At 44.8% G+C, this 21,186-nt stretch overlaps 1 protein-coding gene across 2 annotated transcripts; it reads right to left on the bottom strand.

Moving 5' to 3' along the window:
• Positions 1-1,046: 1,046 nt before the first annotated feature.
• LOC139581469 (sulfate transporter-like) lies at positions 1,047-19,854 on the bottom strand. 2 transcript variants are annotated; one of them, XM_071411255.1, is made up of 5 exons: positions 19,566-19,854; positions 17,080-17,166; positions 6,418-7,018; positions 4,756-5,495; positions 1,047-4,579 (listed from the first exon to the last, which is right to left on the bottom strand). In XM_071411255.1, exons 2-5 carry the CDS (start codon positions 17,112-17,114, stop codon positions 3,772-3,774), a joined length of 2,184 nt encoding a protein of 727 aa, XP_071267356.1. In that variant the 5' UTR covers positions 17,115-17,166; positions 19,566-19,854; the 3' UTR covers positions 1,047-3,771. The 2 variants fall into 2 exon arrangements, with proteins under 2 accessions (XP_071267356.1, XP_071267357.1); XM_071411256.1 differs by lacking the exon at positions 19,566-19,854 and having other exon boundaries at positions 17,072-17,168.
• Between the last annotated feature and the right edge of the window lie 1,332 nt (positions 19,855-21,186).

The raw sequence follows: 21,186 nt of genomic DNA on the forward strand, positions 1-21,186 counted from the left end.
CCTCCTTCTCGCCATTAAATCTAGTTAAGGAGGAAATGGATGCCTTTACGGCCTGAATGAAGAACCATTCCAAAAGGGATACAAATGTACAGCCAGATTCATAGATTCCCTTTGGACGGTAAAATGAAACGGCTCAATATCGCTATCTGCCAGCTTTTGGCTAGATATAGCCCATCTTGGAAATAACCGAGTGTGTTGGATTAGCGTTTTGAAAGAAAAATAAAACATTTTAAAGCACACCTGAAGTTAATATTTTAAAAGGTTGACAACAGCCATAATTTATCGCGTTTTGGAAATAAACTCTTTCAATGAAAGCAGTGAAGGGATTATACCTGGAGTGACAATTAGGTTGTAATGATGTCCCGATTTACGTGCATCCCCAATCCTACATGACACCAGTAAATACCAGTCCTTTGGTTTCAGATTAGTCATGATCACAATGTTCGTTCCTTGATGTCATCAGAGATTGAGGCACTGCTAGTGCTGTTAGGATGGTCAGTGGGTAAAACGTAATCAGTGTTTACCTTTGAAAAGGATTTCACATTGTTTAGGTATTCCTGATCATAGACACATAGAAAGATGATAGAACCGCCGTCTGCACGTACATCTGACTCACTGTGGACAACAGAAAGTACATTTAAAGTGACATTTTACAAATGGCAGTGAGCAAACTAAGTTAGTTTAACTTTTGATTATCCATTTTGGTAACACTTTTCAATTATGTTGTAGTTAACATGAACTAAAGCATTCACAAAGAAGTATCCTTGTTTATTAAAGGCAATAATATATTGTTTATTAGAGCAGGTATTCATGTTAGTAAAGTGGCAATTCTTGAATGGTGCTGGTATTTGAGCATGGCATTTTGGGGAAAATGTATTTCATTTTTCTAGATAGTTTTTTAATCTAAATCAACTAACCTGTCCTGAGTCAGAGTAGTGTTGAACAGTAATGCAAAAATGACTTGCATCAAAATGTTAAAGGAGGAAAGGAGTAAATCAGTTGCATATCAGACCACCTCACAATCAGAAATAACGAGCAGAGACTGGTTTAACTAAATACATGTACTTACAGAGTATATAAATTTAGGGACATTCAGAAAGGCACTTCATTAAACATGATATAATTTCAAAGGCACTTGAAAGTACAGGAGAACATTTACAATTTCCAGTAATAAATATTTCCCATCTGATGATCTCGACATTGATTGTCTCCATATTCTACATGCAAATATAACAGTTTTACAAGTACAATAAACTAAAGCAGACGGTAACACTCTTTCCCAGCACGTATTACTGACTCTAGTATAACTTTAGTCATATGTAGCCATAAATATATACTGCTATGGCTAAACGACCATAAGAACATAAATAAAATAATAAAAAAGAAACATACAGCATTAAGGTATCAAAACTTCTGGCATGGCCTAAACTGGCTGGAGTGAAGGATTCTGGGAGTGTCTCTGAGCAGCAGTCTGGAAGGCTGTAAGTATAATAGGTCATTCGATGTGTTTTTCTACCTAAAAAATGACTTTCTACTATGAATAAACTTCTTACATTCCAGAAAGCTAAGACAACACATTTATCAATCACTACCTCACCGCAAGTTGCAACTGAAAAACAATAATGTATAATTTATAACTGATACATTCTCATACTGCATTCAAAACAGATAACACCCTCTTACTCTATAACCATTCATCTTGTTGACACCAGCTCTACTTTTGGTGCCACAGCCAGAGGACCGAACATTGCTTAAAAAAAGTGTCCTAAAACTTGACAATGCATGACAATGCATTCTGTCTTAGATGAGATTGTAACAGCAAGTTCATTTTGGTTCACAGTCTGACAAGATCAAAATTAAGATTACATAGCTATACTGTAAACATGACATTCAACTTTCAGATCAAAGAATTGTAATCGTGCAATAAGCACAGCTTTTTGGATACATTTACATATGTTTCCGTTAGGCACAATAACAATATTGGTTGTGATTTATGTTGTCTGAGATAGATATTGTATATATGTTTATGTTGTGTATAAAGATATGTTTCTGTATATATACAGTGGGGCAAAATAGTATTTAGTCAGCCACCAATTGTGCAAGTTCTTACAGACCTCTCTCATCTTTTTAAGTGGGAGAACGTGCACAATTGGTGGCTGACTAAATACTTTTTTGCCCCACTGTATATACAGTACCTTCGGAAAGAATTCAGATCCCTTGACGTTTTTCCACATTTTGTTACGTTACAGCCTCATTCTAAAATGTATTATATAGTTTTTTCCCCCACATCAATCTACACCCATAATGACAACAAAAAAAAAGGTTTCTAGAAATGTTAGCAAATTTATGACAAATAAAAAAATTAAAAATCACATTTACCTAAGTATTCAGACCCTTTACTCAGTACTTTGTTGAAGCACTTTTGACAGCGATATACAGCACTGAGTCTTTTTGGGTATGACGCTATAAGGTTGGCACACCTATATTATTTTTTTTATTTAACCTTTATTTAACCAGGCAATTTAACTAGGATTATTTTCTGCAGGTCCTCTCAAGCTCTGTCAGGTTGGATTGGGACCGTTGCTGCACAGCTATTTTCAGGTCTCTCCAGAGATGTTAGATCGGGTTAAAGTCCGGGCACAGGCTGGGCAACTCAAGGACATTCAGAGACTTGTCCCGAATTCACTCCTGCATTGTCTTGGCTGTGTGCTTAGGGTCGTTGTCTTGTTGGAAGATGAACCTTCGCCCCAATCTGAGGCTCTGGAGCAGGTTTTCATCAAGGATCTCTCTGTACATAGCTCCATTCATCTTTGCCTCGATCCTGACTAGTCTCCCAGTCCCTGCCGCTGAAAAACATCCCCACAGCATTATGCTACCACCACCATGCTTCACCTTAGGGATGGTGCCAGGTTTCCTCCAGATGTGACACTTGGCATTCAGGCCAAAGAGTTCAATCTTGGTTTCATCAGACCAGATAATATTTTTTCTCATGGTCTGAGAGTCTTTAGGTGCCTTTTGGCAAACTCCAAGCGGGCTGTCATGTGCCATTTTCCTGAGGAGTGGCTTCCGTCTGGCCACTCTACCATAAAGGCCTGATTGGTGGAGTGCTGCCGAGGTGGTTGTCCTTCTGGAAGTTTCTCCCATCTCCACAGAGGAAGTCTAGAGCTCTGTCAGAGTGACCATCAGGTTCTTGGTCACCTCCCTGACCAAGGCCCTTCTCCCCCAATTGCTCAGTTTGGCCGGGTGGCCAGCTCTAGGAAGAGTTTTGGTGGTTCTAAACTTCTTCCATTTAAGAATGATGGAGGCCACTGTGTTCTTGGGGACATTCAATGCTGCAGAATTGTTTTGGTACCCTTCCCCAGATCTGTGCCTCAACACAATCCTGTCTCGGAGCTATACGGACAATTACTTGACCTCATGGCTTGGTTTTTGCTCTGACACACACTGTCAACTGTGGGACCTTATATAGACAGGTGTGTGCCTTTCCAAATCAATGGAAGCAGGATGCACCTGAGTACAATTTCGAGTCTCATAGCAAAGGGTCTGAATACTTATGTAAATAAGGTATATCTGTTTAATAATGTTAATACATTTGCTAGAATTTCTAAAAAACACTTTTCGCTTTGTCATTATGGTGTATTGTGTGTAGATTGCTGAGCATTTGTATTTATTTAATCCATTTTAGAATAAGGCTGTAATGTAACAAAATGTGACTAAAGTTAAAAGGTCTGAATACGTTCCGAAGGCACTGTACAATCTTTAAAGCTCTTGTTAACAGGACGTGTCACAGTCACCATTCTGAGATGAGAGGCTCTGTGCATAGAGGACGGCATCGCTGATGGTGAAAAACACTCTTTCCTTTTCTCCCATACCCTTCTCTGGGTAGTAGCCACCTCTGTTCAGTGACTCCAGTACTGAGGTATTACACTGGGCCAGGAACACCTGTACCCCATTCTCCTTATAATCCTTATACACCTCCTTCAACGCATTGACCCCTGCTGTGTCCAGGAACAGCACCGGGCTGCAGTCTATCACCACAGAGTGGAAGTTGACTTGATTTGGTAGGAAGACTTTGGTGGTGGTGGTCAACTCTTTCTCTTTACCCTTAGTCCCGCCCTCCCCTCCTGTCGTCATGGCTACTTCTTCTTGCTTTCTCCTATGTTTCTCCAGCTTCCTGCGCCGGGCCTTCTCCTTGACGGGATCCAGGCCCAGGCAGCGGTACAGGGCCTTCTTGAACAGGCTCTGGTTGGCGTAGTAGATGGGCGCCTCGTAGCGGAAGATGGCCACTCCAGGCTGGGACTGCAGGCCCTTGTAGGAGGCCAGGTCCTCATAAAGCTCCCGATGGCCAGCCCGGCCCAGCTCTAAGGCCTGGGCTCTCTGGGTGCGCCCCAACACACAGAAGGCTGAGACCATAACCCCCACCAGCAGGCCTAGCTCTGTGTTTATCAACGCTGAGGTTGCCATGGTCACCAGCCAGATGGCGGCGTCCAAGCGGTTCACACGCCACATCCGCGGGACGTCTGTGAACTTAAGCAATGCTCCCCGGAGATTCACCAAGATGATCACTGCTAGCACACACCTGGAGAAGACATGGAAACACAGCAAGTCAATGAAGTCATCACCAAATCAGTTGGAACATCATTTTCTGGCAAACATTTTCAATACAAGCAAACTATGTGTAGTGAAGGTTTAGATCTCATGAGATGAACATGTATAGTAAAGCTAAGTGTTACACAGAGAATAGCATGATCTTACCTCTGCAGAGAGTAGAAGAGGGGGGAAATGACCAGCAGCACCAGCAGCAGCACCAGGGCTGTGACCAGGCCAGACATCTGAGTCTGGCAGCCTGTAGACTCCTTCACCAGGGTCTTGGTCAGGGCAGCGCTGGTGGTGAAACAGCGAAAGAAGGAGGGCAGGATGTTACAGAAGCCTATGGCGTACATCTCCTGGTTGGGATCTACCACGTAGCCGTGCTTCTTGGCAAACATCTCAGACAGGGAGACGGTGATGGCAAAGCCCACGATGGCTATGGAGAAGGCATCTACCGCCACGTTGGGGATCAGAGACCAGGAAGGGAGCTGGGGGGGCAGGAAGCCCGTGGGGATGGCACCGGCCACTTTCGAGCCGTACTCCTCCTCGAAGTGACCGAAGTGGGAGGCCAGAGTGGCAGCGATGACAACAAACAGCTCGAAGGGGATGGGGGCTTTGAGCTTGGCCTTGAAGCGGTCGTTGAGTTCTTTGGTGGGGACCAGCACCGCCAGGCACACCATGCTGGTGACCAGGTCACAGAGGTTGGTCTGGCCCAGGTTCTGGAAGAGGCTGACCCAGGTCTTGACGAGGGAACCCCAGCCCTGGGCGCGGGGCAACTCCAGTCCCAGGAGGTACTTGACCTGGGAGGTCAGGATAGTGAGAGAGGCCCCCGTGGCGAAGCCGCTCAGGAGGGAGTCTGACAGGTACACGGATACAAAGCCCACCTGCAGGAGGCCCATCAACACCTAAAACCACAGAGTGAAAACAGAGGGAGTAACGGCTCTAGAAAAACAGAGAGGGAGTAATGGCTCTAGAAAAACAGAGAGGGAGTAACAGCTCTAGAAAAACAGAGAGGGAGTAACGGCTCTAGAAAAACAGAGAGGGAGTAATGGCTCTAGAAAAACAGAGAGGGAGTAACGGCTCTAGAAAAACAGAGCGGGAGTAACGGCTCTAGAAAAACAGAGAGGGAGTAACGGCTCTAGAAAAACAGAGAGGGAGTAACAGCTCTAGAAAAACAGAGAGGGAGTAACGGCTCTAGAAAAACAGAGAGGGAGTAATGGCTCTAGAAAAACAGAGAGGGAGTAACGGCTCTAGAAAAACAGAGCGGGAGTAACGGCTCTAGAAAAACAGACAGGGAGTAACGGCTCTAGAAAAACAGAGCGGGAGTAACGGCTCTAGAAAAACATAGCGGGAGTAACGGCTCTAGAAAAACAGAGAGGGAGTAACGGCTCTAGAAAAACAGAGAGGGAGTAACGGCTCTAGAAAAACAGAGCGGGAGTAACGGCTCTAGAAAAACAGAGAGGGAGTAACGGCTCTAGAAAAACAGGGAGGGAGTAACGGCTCTAGAAAAACAGAGAGGGAGTAACGGCTCTAGAAAAACAGAGAGGGAGTAACGGCTCTAGAAAAACAGAGCGGGAGTAACGGCTATAGAAAAACAGAGAGGGAGTAACGGCTCTAGAAAAACAGAGCGGGAGTAACGGCTATAGAAAAACAGAGAGGGAGTAACGGCTCTAGAAAAACAGAGAGGGAGTAACGGCTCTAGAAAAACAGCAAAAGTCATACTTGTCAGAACCAATGACAATCAACCTGTTATAACATGAATTAATTATGTTTGTCATTGATTTTCAACACGAGACATTACACCATTCCCTCTCTACACACATTTACCTGGTAGACCCCTGCTGTAAATGTGACTGTGGTCCCCACCATGATGGCATAGCAGCTCCTATCACAGACCGGCCCTCCGGTGCTGTTCCCCATGCCCAGTCCCAGGGTAGCGTTGTTCCTGATACTCTCTGTGATGTACCCTGCCAGTGCCAACTCCCTGTCCACCACCTGGCCCACCAGCAGGCACAGCACCCCGAAGATGCCCACAGAGATGTGGCGTGAGGTGCCCAGCAGGGTGTAGATGATGCTGGAGAAGAAGGAGGTGTAGAGGCCATAGATAGGGTCCTGGCCTGCCAGCAGAGAATAGGCAATGGACTGAGGCACCAGCAGGATGCCCACTATCAACCCTGACATGACGTCACCCAGGATCCAATCTTTGAGCTGGTAGCGTGGCAGCCATTTTAGGATGGGGACGAACCCTAGAATCTGGGCTTTGGCTCGCTCTGTGCTGCATGTGCACTGCTTTTTCAGTTGGTGTGAAACGGCTGTCCTCCAGCTTTCCTCCTCCTTCTCCCTTCTCTCCAGCACGAAAGGGACGTGTGGGCCGCTCTCTGCTCCGGCACAGCAGTACTCTTGAGCCATCATAGCAGGCCCCCCTTCACTTTACACAGAAAAAAAGCCAGTTAAAAAAGCCAGTCGTTGGGAGGGGCGGTACTAATCTAACATATGGAATTGTTTTAAGGTGGTCATCCCATAGATTTATTTATATTTTTTGGCACAAAACTACCTCCATACTTCTATTAGTTTGTATGAGTTACCTCCAGACCAATCCCGTGACACTTGTGGGGGTCGTAGAGCAAAACGTTAAACACCATTGTTTTCGTGACAGTCTACCCTTCCCATAGTGGGGTTAGTGGGGTTAGTTTGTAGCTCAAATAGTTTGGACCCTACAGACAGAAGTTGGCACATCAGCGTCACCGACTTCAGATTGAGTCCCATGACACTTGTAGGGGTCATAGAGCAAACAGTGAACACCCTCGTATTCGTGAGTCTCCCCTTTCATAATCGTTTTGTAGGCCAAACTGTTAAGAAACTACAAATGTTTCGTGAGAAGACCGATTTTTGGATGTCTCATGGTCAGACAAACACCGCTGTAGCTCGGCCACCTTCCACAGCAGATGCGGAAGGCCGACATGTGGTTGATTGAGACACAGCCCAGTTTAAGGTGATATCTCTAGCTTAAACTGACAGATTTTTATGGGAATTTTTTTATTATGTTACTTAGATTAGACTCTTAAGATTAAAGATGGCAACTGTTAACCAAACTGATACTTAATACTAATGTCAAATAGTGGGTGCTTTATTTGCCCTGTTTCACACATATACAAGTGCGTAACATGTAAAAGTGTGTGGTGTGAAATTAAAATGTGTTTTTTGCATATCCCACTCCCCCTGACACGCCGTCAGAGAGTGGGGTCACGGCATGGACCAGCCATTATTGACGGCAACCCTGGAGCAATTAGGGTTAAGTGCCTTGCTCAAGGGCAGATCGACAGATTTTTCACCTAGTAGGCTCTGTGATTTGAACTAGCAACCTTTTGATTACTGGCCCAACGTTCTAACCCAGGGATCATCACTAGATTCAGCAGCGGACCGATTTTTTGTTGAGTGGATGGTCGAGGGGCCAGAACATAATCACAAACCAAATAAAACAACCAGCCCACCGGTTGGTGAACCCTGCTCTAACCGCTAGGCTATCGGCCAACCCACCGCTAGGCTATCTGGCGATATGATTCAGTTGGGGAACCCTGCTCTAACCGCTAGGCTATCGGCCAACCCACCGCTAGGCTACCTGGTGATATGATTCAGTAGGGGAACCCTGCTCTAACCGCTAGGCTATCGGCCAACCCACCGCTAGGCTATCTGGCGATATGATTCAGTTGGGGAACCCTGCTCTAACCGCTAGGCTATCGGCCAACCCACCGCTAGGCTATCTGGCGATATGATTCAGTTGGGGAACCCTGCTCTAACCGCTAGGCTATCGGCCAACCCACCGCTAGGCTATCTGGCGATATGATTCAGTTGGGGAACCCTGCTCTAACCGCTAGGCTATCGGCCAACCCACCGCTAGGCTACCTGGTGATATGATTCAGTTGGGGAACCCTGCTCTAACCGCTAGGCTATCGGCCAACCCACCGCTAGGCTATCTGGCGATATGATTCAGTTGGGGAACCCTGCTCTAACCGCTAGGCTATCGGCAAACCCACCGCTAGGCTATCTGGCGATATGATTCAGTTGGGGAACCCTGCTCTTAATGGCCTGTGCCATTAAACCCCTACAACTCATCCAGAACGCCGCAGCCCGTCTGGTGTTCAACCTTCCCAAGTTCTCTCACGTCACCCCGCTCCTCCGCTCTCTCCACTGGCTTCCAGTTGAAGCTCGCATCCGCTACAAGACCATGGTGCTTGCCTACGGAGCTGTGAGGGGAACGGCACCTCAGTACCTCCAGGCTCTGATCAGGCCCTACACCCAAACAAGGGCACTGCGTTCATCCACCTCTGGCCTGCTCGCCTCCCTACCACTGAGGAAGTACAGTTCCCGCTCAGCCCAGTCAAAACTGTTCGCTGCTCTGGCCCCCCAATGGTGGAACAAACTCCCTCACGACGCCAGGACAGCGGAGTCAATCACCACCTTCCGGAGACACCTGAAACCCCACCTCTTTAAGGAATACCTAGGATAGGATAAAGTAATCCTTCTCACCCCCCCCCCCCCCTTAAAAGATTTAGATGCACTATTGTAAAGTGGCTGTTCCACTGGATGTCATAAGGTGAATGCACCAATTTGTAAGTCGCTCTGGATAAGAGCGTCTGCTAAATGACTTAAATGTAAATGTAAATGTCTCTAACCGCTAGGCTATCGGCCGCCCACTTCTAGGCTACCCAATCAGTCGTTGACATCATGTCACCAAGCTTGACAGTTATAATCAACTGACTCCAACAATCAATAACTACAGAGAGAACAGAAAGGCCCAAGATGTTTGGCGTCACAGGGTTATTGACAACTCATTTACATTTACGTGTTCTCAATATACTCTTGACATGTCATATCCAGAAAATGGAACAAGTTACTTGTGTAATAACTCTTTAAGTACAGTACAGTGTAACAAGTATTCTAAGTATTCATTGTTACCCTACTATACTTTGAGTGTTAATGTTGTAGGTTAAGTTGCATTACATTGCACAGTAACAGGAACGTTATAACATAAGTTATAATTTGCCTTTCACAACCTAAAATCTCTCTGGTGTGTGCCTTTTTGTGTCAAAGGCAATGGTTGGGTCCGGGAGTGTTTGCCATAACAATTTGGAAAATGATTGACTGTGCAAATATTGGAGTTCCACTTCCTGCAGATTAAATAGCAACGAGGATGTTAGGCTGTAGCCATAAAGACATACTAGCGGTGCTCGGGTCAGCTGTTTGTTCACCCGCACAAGCCCGCAATTGCTAATAACCCATCCGCAACCGCCTGACTGTGTTAAAGTGAAAATCTGAGGTCCGCACCCAAATATAGAAAATTAGCATGTAGGTTACAGAGAAAGATTTTTTGACAAGGGGTGCAGACATTTTTTAGTGCCTGATTTAGATATGTTCCTGCTTATAATTTTCAAATTTTAGTGGGCTATTTGTTAGTCAATTTATCTATAATTAGATACATGCAGCTTCTCTTCTGTCATTATATGTTGCCCTAGGAGACTAAATAAACCCTTGCTAACAGAATGTCATAAATGGATAGAATGAATGCTTCAATCTAGTTGTCATGGGTAACTCTGTCATTTCTGCTTCTTTCGAGGGGAGAGATGTTTATCGCTATTTTTTATTTATATATATATTTTTTTTCTGTGCAAAATATCCAAATGACATCAGTTTGTAAGGAAATAGAAAGCTGTGAAAATGACCCAACACGTTTCTGATAAGATTTCAGTTCGGCTTGGAAGCATATTTAATGTGGTTGAAATTGTCACGACTTCTACCGAAGTCGTTGCCTCTCCTTGTTCGGGCGGTGTTCGGCGGTCGACGTCACCGGTCTTCTAGCCATCATCGATCCATTTTTCATTTTCCATTGGTTTTGTCTTGTCTTCCCACACACCTGTTTTCAATCCCATCCATTACCTCTTGTGTATTTAACCCTCTGTTTCCCCTCATGTCTTTGTCAGAGATTGTTTGTTGTCAGTATAGTGTTTATTTTGTATAGGTGCACGACGGGTCTTCGTACCCATATTTGTTTATTATTCATTTTCTATTTAGTGTTATGGAGCATGTTTCTTGGACATTTATTAAAAGACTCCATTTTACACTCCGTTTGACTCTCCTGCGCCTGACTTCCCTGCCACCTATACACACGTTTCTGACAGAATCTCTGACCCAAAATATATGAAGTCAGCAGGAGAGGACACGACGCTCATGGAGGTGGAGGAACGTGTCCGGGAACAAGCGGAAGAGATTGACTGTTTGAGCGCCGTCATGGATCGCATTGTCCAGAATATGGACCGCTGGGAGAGACAGGGAGTTTCTCCAGCGCCTCCACCACCACAACCGGGATCTCCCTTGAACGCGTTTTCCCCTCCTGAACCGAACAAGATCCATTTACCCCTACCCACGGGATACAACGGAGATACTGCCGGCTGCCAGGGTTTCCTCCTTAAACTGAGCTTGTATCTGGCCACGGTCTCCCCAGTACCATCCGACCGGGAGAAGAGTTGCGCCCTCGTCTCATGCCTCACCGGGAAAGCCCGGGAGTGGGCCAGCGCTGTGTGTAGAGAGGAGGATGCGGCGTTGGACCATTTTGAGGAGTTCACCCGCCATTTCCGGAGAGTTTTCGACCACCCACCCGAAGGCAAAGCGGCGGGTGAGCGCCTCTATCATCTGAGGCAGGAGACGAGGAGTGCACAGGAGTTTGCTTTGGAGTTTAGGACCTTGGCTGCCGGCGCTGGATGGAGCGACAGGGCCCTGATCGACCATTACCGTTGTAGTATACGCGAGGACGTCCGTCGGGAGCTGGCCTGTAGAGACACCACCCTCAACTTCGACCAGCTGGTGGACATGTCCATCAGGCTGGACAACATGCTGGCTACTCGTGGACATCTAGATCGGGGTCTGGTTGTTCCATCCTCCCGCACCCTCTCTCCGGAACCTATGGAATTGGCAGGGATCGTGCGCAGGGAGACCGGAGGGGGTTCCCGCTCGAGCACCATCTATGATCGCAGAGATCACACTGCTGGTCGGTGCCGGGTTGGTTCCTCTGGGAATAGAGAAGGCAGGCAGGGCACTCTGGCATCACCCCAGGTGAGTAGGCACCATTCTCATCCAGAGCCCTCTGCTGCACTAATGTTTGTCTCTGTCACTTTTCCGGATTTTTCCCTGCATTCCCAGTATAAGGCGCTAGTAGATTCATGCGCGGCTGGGAATTTCATTAATAAAAATTTAGCTCATAGTTTAGGGATCCCTATTGTTTCTGTGGATATGCCTTTCCCTATTCATGCTTTAGATAGTCGACCAATAGGGTCAGGGTTTATCAGGGAGGTCACCGCACCTTTGTATATGATAACGCAGGGGGGTCACAAGGAGAAGATTAGTCTTTTCCTTATTGATTCCCCTGCGTATTCTGTGGTGCTAGGCCTACCCTGGTTAACTTGTCATAACCCCACTGTTTCTTGGCCACAGAGGGCTCTCACGGGGTGGTCGCGAGAGTGCTCAGGTAGGTGTTTAGGGGTTTCCGTTGGTGCTACTACGGTGGAAAGTCCAGACCAGGTCTCCACCGTGCGCATTCCCCCAGAATATGCCGATTTGGCTCTCGCCTTCTGTAAAAAGAAGGCGACTCAATTACCACCCCATCGACGGGGGGATTGTGCGATAGATCTCCTGGTAGACGCTGCATATCCCAGGAGTCACGTGTATCCCCTGTCGCAAGCGGAGACGGTGGCTATGGATACATATATCTCTGAATCCCTGCGTCAGGGGTTCATTCAGCCATCCATTTCACCCGCCTCTTCGAGTTTCTTTTTTGTGAAGAAGAAGGATGGCGGTTTACGCCCGTGCATTGATTATCGAGGTCTCAATAAAATCACGGTGAAATATAGTTACCCGTTACCTCTGATAAATACAGTTATTGAGTCAATGCACGGGGCACGCTTCTTCACAAAATTGGATCTCAGGAGTGCGTACAATCTGGTGCGTATTCGGAAGGGTGATGAGTGGAAGACGGCATTTAGCACCACCTCAGGTCATTATGAGTACCTTGTCATGCCATATGGGTTGATGAATGCTCCATCAGTCTTCCAATCATTTGTAGATGAGATCTTCAGGGACCTGCACGGGCAGGGTGTAGTGGTGTATATCGATGATATTCTGATATACTCCGCTACACGCGCCGAGCATGTGTCCCTGGTGCGCAGGGTGCTTGGTCGCCTGTTGGAGCATGATCTATATGTCAAGGCTGAGAAATGCTTGTTCTTCCAGCAATCCATCTCCTTCCTAGGGCATCGGATTTCCACTTCAGGAGTGGAAATGGAGAGCGACCGCATTACAGCCGTGCGTAATTGGCCGACTCCAACCACGGTAAAGGAGGTGCAGCGTTTTTTAGGGTTTGCCAATTACTACCGGAGGTTTATCCGGGGTTTTGGTCAGGTGGCTGCTCCCATTACCTCACTGCTAAAGGGGGGCCCGGTGCGCTTGCAGTGGTCGGCTGAGGCGAACAGGGCTTTTGGACACCTGAAGACCTGTTTACCTCGGTGCCTGTGTTGGCTCATCCGGATCCCTCTTTGCCATTCATAGTGGAGGTGGACGCATCCGAAGCTGGGATAGGAGCAGTGCTCTCTCAGCGTTCGGGTGTGCCACTGAAGCTTCGCCCCTGTGCTTTCTTTTCGAAGAAGCTCAGCCCGGCGGAGCGAAACTATGATGTGGGGGACCGGGAGCTGTTAGCTGTCGTAAAAGCCTTGAAGGCGTGGAGGCATTGGCTTGAGGGGGTTAAACACCCTTTTCTCATCTGGACTGACCACCGCAATCTGGAGTACATCCGGCAGGCGAAGAGACTGAATCCTGGCCAGGCAAGGTGGGCCGTGTTTTTCACTCGTTTTGTGTTTACTCTTACTTACAGACCAGGCTCCCAGAACGTCAAGGCAGACGCATTGTCTCGGCTGTATGACACAGAGGAGCGGTCCATGGATCCCACTCCCATACTCCCAGCTTCATGTTTGGTGGCGCCAGTAGTGTGGGAGCTGGACGCGGACATTGAGCGGGCGTCACGTGCAGAGCCCTCTCCTCCTGAGTGTCCAGCTGGTCGTCTGTACGTTCCATCTGCTGTCCGCGACCGATTGATCTATTGGGCTCACACGTCACCCTCCTCTGGTCATCCTGGGATAGGTCGGACGATGCGCTGTCTTGATGGGAGGTACTGGTGGCCCACTTTGGCTAAGGACGTGAGGATTTATGTTTCCTCCTGCTCGGTGTGCGCCCAGTGCAAGGCTCCTAGACACTTGCCCAGAGGTAAGCTTCAACCTTTACCCGTTCCTCAACGGCCGTGGTCGCACCTGACGGTGGATTTTTTGACTGATCTTCCACCTTCACAAGGTTACACCACGATCCTGGTCGTTGTGGATCGGTTTTTGAAGTCCTGTCGTCTCCTCCCTTTGCCCGGTCTCCCTACGGCCTTACAAACTGCAGAGGCCCTGTTTACACACGTTTTCCGGCACTATGGGGTGCCTGAGGATATAGTGTCTGATCGGGGTCCCCAGTTCACATCAAGGGTCTGGAAGGCGTTCATGGAACGTCTGGGGATCTCGGTTAGTCTTACCTCAGGTTTTCACCCCGAGAGTAATGGGCAGGTGGAGAGAGTTAACCAGGATGTGGGCAGGTTTCTGCGGTCCTATTGCCAGGACCGGCCGGGGGAGTGGGCAAAGTTCGTGCCCTGGGCAGAGATGGCCCAGAACTCGCTACGTCACTCCTCCACTAACCTCACTCCTTTTCAATGTGTATTAGGGTATCAGCCGGTTCTGGCTCCTTGGCATCAGAGTCAGACCGAGGCTCCTGCGGTGGACAATTGGTTTCGGCGCGCTGAGGAAACCTGGGAGGCAGCCCACGTCCACCTTCAGCGCGCCATAAGGCGCCAGAAAATTGGCGCAGACCATCGCCGCAGTGAGGCCCCGGTGTTCGCACCAGGGGACAGGGTCTGGCTCTCGACCCAAAACCTGCCCCTCCGCCTGCTCTGCCGGAAGCTGGGTCCGCGGTTTGTGGGGCCGTTTAAAGTCCTGAGGAGAGTGAACGAGGTATGTTATAGGTTACAACTGCCCACTAATTACCGTATTAACCCCTCGTTCCATGTGTCTCTCCTCAGGCCGGTGGTGGCTGGCCCACTCCAGGAGGCTGAAGTGCGTGAAGTTCCTCCGCCTCCTCTAGACATCGAGGGGGTCCCGGCGTACTCTGTTCGATCCATTTTGGATTCGAGACGTCGGGCGAGGGGCCTTCAGTACCTCGTGGACTGGGAGGCGTACGGGCCGGAGGAGAGATGCTGGGTTCCGGTGGAGGACGTTTTAGATCCTTCCATGTTAAAATAATTCCACCGCCTCCATCCGGATCGCCCTGCACCTCGCCCTCCGGGTCGTCCCCGAGGCCGGTGTCGACGCACAGCTGGAGCCGCGCGTCAGGGGGGGTACTGTCACGACTTCTACCGAAGTCGTTGCCTCTCCTTGTTCGGGCGGTGTTCGGCGGTCGACGTCACCGGTCTTCTAGCCATCATCGATCCATTTTTCATTTTCCATTGGTTTTGTCTTGTCTTCCCACACACCTGTTTTCAATCCCATCCATTACCTCTTGTGTATTTAACCCTCTGTTTCCCCTCATGTCTTTGTCAGAGATTGTTTGTTGTCAGTATAGTGTTTATTTTGTATAGGTGCGCGACGGGTCTTCGTACCCATATTTGTTTATTATTCATTTTCTATTTAGTGTTATGGAGCATGTTTCTTGGACATTTATTAAAAGACTCCGTTTGACTCTCCTGCGCCTGACTTCCCTGCCACCTATACACACGTTTCTGACAGAAATACACTATCAGGTTTAATGATGCTGATAAAGATAGCGTCTGTAGAGGTGCTATCTAACTGCACATTCACATTCTCTCAAGATGCTGAAAGAAAGAAATCATATTTCTCCACCCTTGTTCCCAAGTTCAAATTTATCCCACATTTAGTGCATCATTTTACTGAAAGAAATGCTTCATCCTACAGGAGTTAATATTAAGGCTGTGAGAGGTTATAAACCTACAGTCAGTGTGCACATTTCAGGTTCCATTTAACCCATCTAAACAGTTGGCTACAGTTCCCTTGACCTGTTATTCAACTGAAATGTGTCTTCCGCATTTATCCCAACAATATGTACAATATGTCGATTTTGTGCATAGAGTACATTTCTGACAAAACAGAATTACATTTTTCCTCCAGGTTTTCTTCTATTTTCTCCAATGTTGCAAAACTAAAATGCAGAACAACTCTCTGCCCAATGTGTCCTTCCCGGTCTGAAAATAGTGACGAACATAACACGTAGCACCAACGGGCATGTGGGGGAGGGTTCTTGAAATGTAACATCCAATCAAAATCTTGCCATTGGGAGCCAGCGGACCATTCAAACCATTTATGCAATACAAAATTCTCCAGGCGTGACAGCAACGTGATTTTGGAGGTATGGTAATGCGAGACTACTACTAAGCTTACATATGGATTTGTTTTAAGAAGGTCATATGTTAGCTATTTATTTTGAATTTTAGAACCCCTGCAGGTATAAAAAATATATATACAGTATCAGTCAAAAGTTTGGACACACCTACTCATTCAAGAGTTTTTCTTTATTATGACTATTTTCTACAATGTAGAATAATAGTGAAGACTTCAAATCTATGAAGTAACACATATGGAATCATTTAGTATCCAAAGAAAGTGTTAAACATATCAAAATAGATGTTATATTTGATATTCTTCACAGTAGCTACCATTTGCCTTGATGACAGCTTTGCACACTCTTGGCATTCTCTCAACCAGCTTCATGAGGTAAACAACTGGAATGCATTTCAATTAACAGGTGTGCCTTGTTAAAAGTTAATTTGTGGAATTTCTTTCCATCTTAATGCGTTTGAGCCGATCAGTTGTGTTGGGACAAGGTAGGGTGGTATACAGAAGATAGCCTTATTTGGTAAAAGACCAAGTCCATATTATGGCAAGAACAGCTCAAATAAGCAAAGAGAAACGACAGTCAATCTCAGTCAATTCTTTGAAGAATCTAAAATCTATGTTTTCATTTGTTTAACACATTTTTGGTTACAACATGTTTTCATACAGTACGTGTTATTTCATAGTTGTATGTCATCACTATTATTCTCCAATGTAGAAAATAGTACAAATAAAGAAAAACCATTGAATGAGTAGGTGTGTACACAGTACCAGTCAAAGTTTGGACACACCTACTCATTCAAGGGTTTTTCTTTATTTGTACTATTTTCTTTATTTGTACTATATATTGATGAAACACTGTATTTGGCCTTACTGCTATTAGCCCATAGAAACACAATGAATAACAGATTCATACATGGAAAAACTGAAATGTAATCAAAAGGAAGAATGTTTTGAAGTGTCTGTCCTATATCTGAGAGATATTAAGAAAGCTCAGGAATTACCCGTATACCTTGACGTGGAAATGCTCTTTTCACTTCCATACATTTTTCGGCCCCATTACCAGGTTACCTTCAGACGCGTGACACGTGTGGGGATCCTACAATAGAAAAATGGAGAACACGTGAGTTTCATCTTTCCGTAGAGGGGTCATATAGTGCCTCACAATCATCACACATAACATGCTATCATCCTCTTTCACTACTTCATCTAAATCTTTTCCAAACATGACTTTTCTGGCCTCCCTTCTCTTATTTTCAACTCTCCATTTCGCAGCTTTTATCTTATTGAATTAAACTCCGACATTGTCCTTTTAGCCTTCGTGGTTCGATGTTAACTTTCTGCCACTTCCTAAAATCATTTGGTGATGGCCGTGTAGGCTATTTGGCGCGTGTACAGTTTAGGCCGTAAAGTTTAGCCTTACATGCTGACCACATCGCTTGCGTCACATGCACGAGCGTTGCAAGATAAATGTACATATACATGTTATTCAATCATTGCACCCACACTGCTCGCACACGTCAACGAGCGTCTGCGTTGCCAGTTGCTAAAATAGAACTTGGTTCTATTTGTGATGCTTGACGCGCTGCAAGTCCCGCCTCTCCCATCTCCTCATTGGTTTTTAGGACCATATACCCACGTGCCATCTCCTCATTGGTTTTTAGGAGCACATACCCACGTGGGTGATTGAAAGATGAACTGAGGTCCACACTCCAGTTTGTTGCCAACCGCCATATAAAGTCCAAAGAAGATGAAGAAGCCAGAAGGAGGAGAGATTACTAAAAACTAACTCTGATTAACGTTACCCTTTTATCTGTGGATTCATTGTCGGAGTAGAGGACCTTGTGCATTTCAGGTAAAATAATAACTCAATGTTTATATCCCAGGATAAATTAGCTAGCAACAGCAAGCTAGCCAGCTATTGCCATAAATGTTTAATAGTTTTCGACCTATCCGCAAATTAATAGTTGGTTCAGAGTTTATTTTGATACTTCATTCTGCATGTCCTGATCGAGTCTGGTGTGAGTGGACAAAATCAACATGAGCGCGATGGCGCACATAGACGCGCGCATGTGGTCTGGTCAGCATGTTACGCACTAATGCCAGATAGCCTAAAATAATGAAATAAAAACGTCAATGTAGCCTATAGATATAAATTGCACAAGAATTATAATTTATATGTATTTTTTACTTATTATTTTCTATTTATTCAACCAGCCCACCACCCACCTGCCCTTCATCCACACAATATACTATTTCATGACCCTAAACCCGCTCGCCCCGCGGTTATGAGTCAACCCACTCATCACTAATACATACAGTAACGGTAATGACTGTCACTGTGCATATAGGGCATACATAAAGCACTGATCTATAGGATTAATGGGTCATGCAACAGACTGACTGAGAGAAAGAAATACATACAGTAACGCCTATATTGCCTATAGTAGCTAGCCTACATAGCTATAGTAAGGCAAAAGTGCATGTCATGCATATGCAGTGGTGTAAAGTACTTAAGTAAAAATACCTTAAAGTACTACTTATGTCGTTTTTTATGGTATCTGTACTTTACTTTACTATTTATGTTTGACTACTTTTACCTCACTACATTCCTAAAGAAAATATTGTACTTTTTACTCCATACATTTTCCCTGACAACCAATAGTACTCGTTACATTTTGAATGCTTAGCAGGACCGGAAAATTGTCAAATTCATGCACTTATCAAGCGAACACGTGGTCACCCCTACTGCCTCTGGCCTGGCAGACTAACTAAACACAAATTTATCTTTTGTAAATAATCTCTGAGTGTTCCCCTGACTATCTGTACATTTTAAAAACAAGAAAATGGTGCCATCTGCTTTGATTCATGTAAGGAATTTTAAGTGATTTATACTTTTACTTTTAATTTTGATACTTATTAAGTATATTTGAGCAATTACATGTACTTTTGAAACTTAAGTATATTTCAAACCTTTTAGACTTTTACTCAAGTAGTATTTTACTGGCTGACTTTCACTTTTTCTTACTACCTTTCTATTAAGGTATCTATACTTTTACTCAAGTATGACAACTTGGTACTTTTTCCACTACTGTGCATATGCCATCTTTTTAGATAGTCCTACTGTCTTCAGATATAATTAGACCTAACGTTACTCTTTTTAACCCTGTACATAATGGGTTAAACGACATTAACCTCATGACAAATATATGTAGGCCTAATCGATGAATTCAAGAAAGTCTTTGTTATAAAGTTGTTAAAGCTAAATATAGAATAGCCTAAAATATTAGTCAATAACTTATACAACGACAAATTTAGGTTACATTAGGTTATGAATGAGGACCATTGTGAACAGGTTGTCAACGTGTACATCACCAGGTTGCCTACTGTACAGTACTTTGTTGACAGCAGTTTAGACAACATGCACGCACATATCTAACAAATCATTCTCTTCGGTAACTATTAATTCGGTCTATTCAATTGCTGAACATTACTCACCTGAGACTGTTACTGCTCTCCATTTATCAAGTTATTAGTAATAAAAAAATGTGATACTTTTTGCATAGATCAGCCGGAGATTTGCGGGGCTCGGCGCGTGTACGTAATGACGTTTGAAGCCCAATCCGAACGTCCCAATCACATGATATGCTACAGGAAACCCCTTTCACGTGACAGCACACGCACACAAGTTCTCAAATTCTCTAAAAAGAGTAGCATTCTCTTCTGAACCTAGGAAGAAAACAGTCAGAAAACATCACACCATATATCACACCGTATATCACTGATGATGTGTCGAGTTGAGAAACTATATAGTGATGCAACGACTTCTCTTTAGTGCAACCAAATGGCATGAAGTGTAACTTTGACATGCCACAGTTGGGTGCAACCTGGTATCAGAGCATTTCGTATTATTCTGTACGGAAATCCGAGTGATCACATATAGTATTTTAGGATAATGCCATAAGGAAAAAATAGTCTATTTCAGTTTAAGGTCTAATCTTTATTCCACACCAATAAATAGTATGATTATTTATGAGGTTATGTTAAATTGTGTTATATTACATTAGAATCCCAATGGAATAGTTGTTGTCCATATTGTACAAATTGTAGGACGTATAGTATCCTACGTCTTGATTGCATCAGAATGCCTTTACCGGTTTGGTATGATATCTTAGTTTCAGATACTGGTATAATGGTTGTACAGTATCATACATTTTCAACAACAGATTGGTCGTACACTATCCAATGTTTTGAATGCAACCGTAAATGCTTTGACCGAATCAATATTGCTTCACCTGTTCATCTGTGACGAATTTAATATAACAATGCATGATGAGATTTACACAACAATCCAAATAACTTTGTTCAGGGTTTACATTTCACCCACTAATGGGTTAGATTGTGGGCCAATATGTAATGTATGTTATTTTTTATTCTATGTTTTATTAGCATGTAATGTTTTTATGGAGGAATAAAGATTAGACATTAAACTAAAATAGCCTGTCTTTATATCCTATATATAACAGCTTTTCTAGACACCTGCCTGCCTGCCTGCCCTCCTTACATCTGTTTTGTCTTGATAATGATGAGTGATAATAGTAAATGTTATTATGGCACTGTCAACTCTGAACCAGGGGAGCTGAAGGGTGGGACTATAAATTACAAAAAATCAAGATAACTAATGTAAAATATACTATGTCCGTAAAATGTATATAGGTTCAGAACTTTTGTGAAACATCACAGCACTTTTGAAAAATATATGACAAATAGAAATAAAATCCCGAATGGTCTTCATAGATAGATGGGAGGGGTTGAGGGTAGCTGAAGGATGGGACTAAAAACAAACAAAAGAAAGCTAATGTAAATATACTGTGTCCGTAAAATGTATATAGTATATATAAGCTGGAAGTAGAACTGTTGTTGGCCATTAGTTTACTCCAATTAGGGGAGGGAGTGTATGGTTAGGTGAAAATAAGAAAGGAAAACATATCAAAATAATATATATATATATATGTGTTTTCCTATGGTTAGGTGAAAATAAGAAAGGAAAACATATCAAAAACAATGGTTCACCTAACAATATAAATGGTCTTGTATATATATATATACAGGACCAGTC

The sequence above is a fragment of the Salvelinus alpinus genome, chromosome 7 (genome assembly GCF_045679555.1).
Source record: "Salvelinus alpinus chromosome 7, SLU_Salpinus.1, whole genome shotgun sequence".
Taxonomy (NCBI): Eukaryota; Metazoa; Chordata; class Actinopteri; order Salmoniformes; family Salmonidae; genus Salvelinus; species Salvelinus alpinus.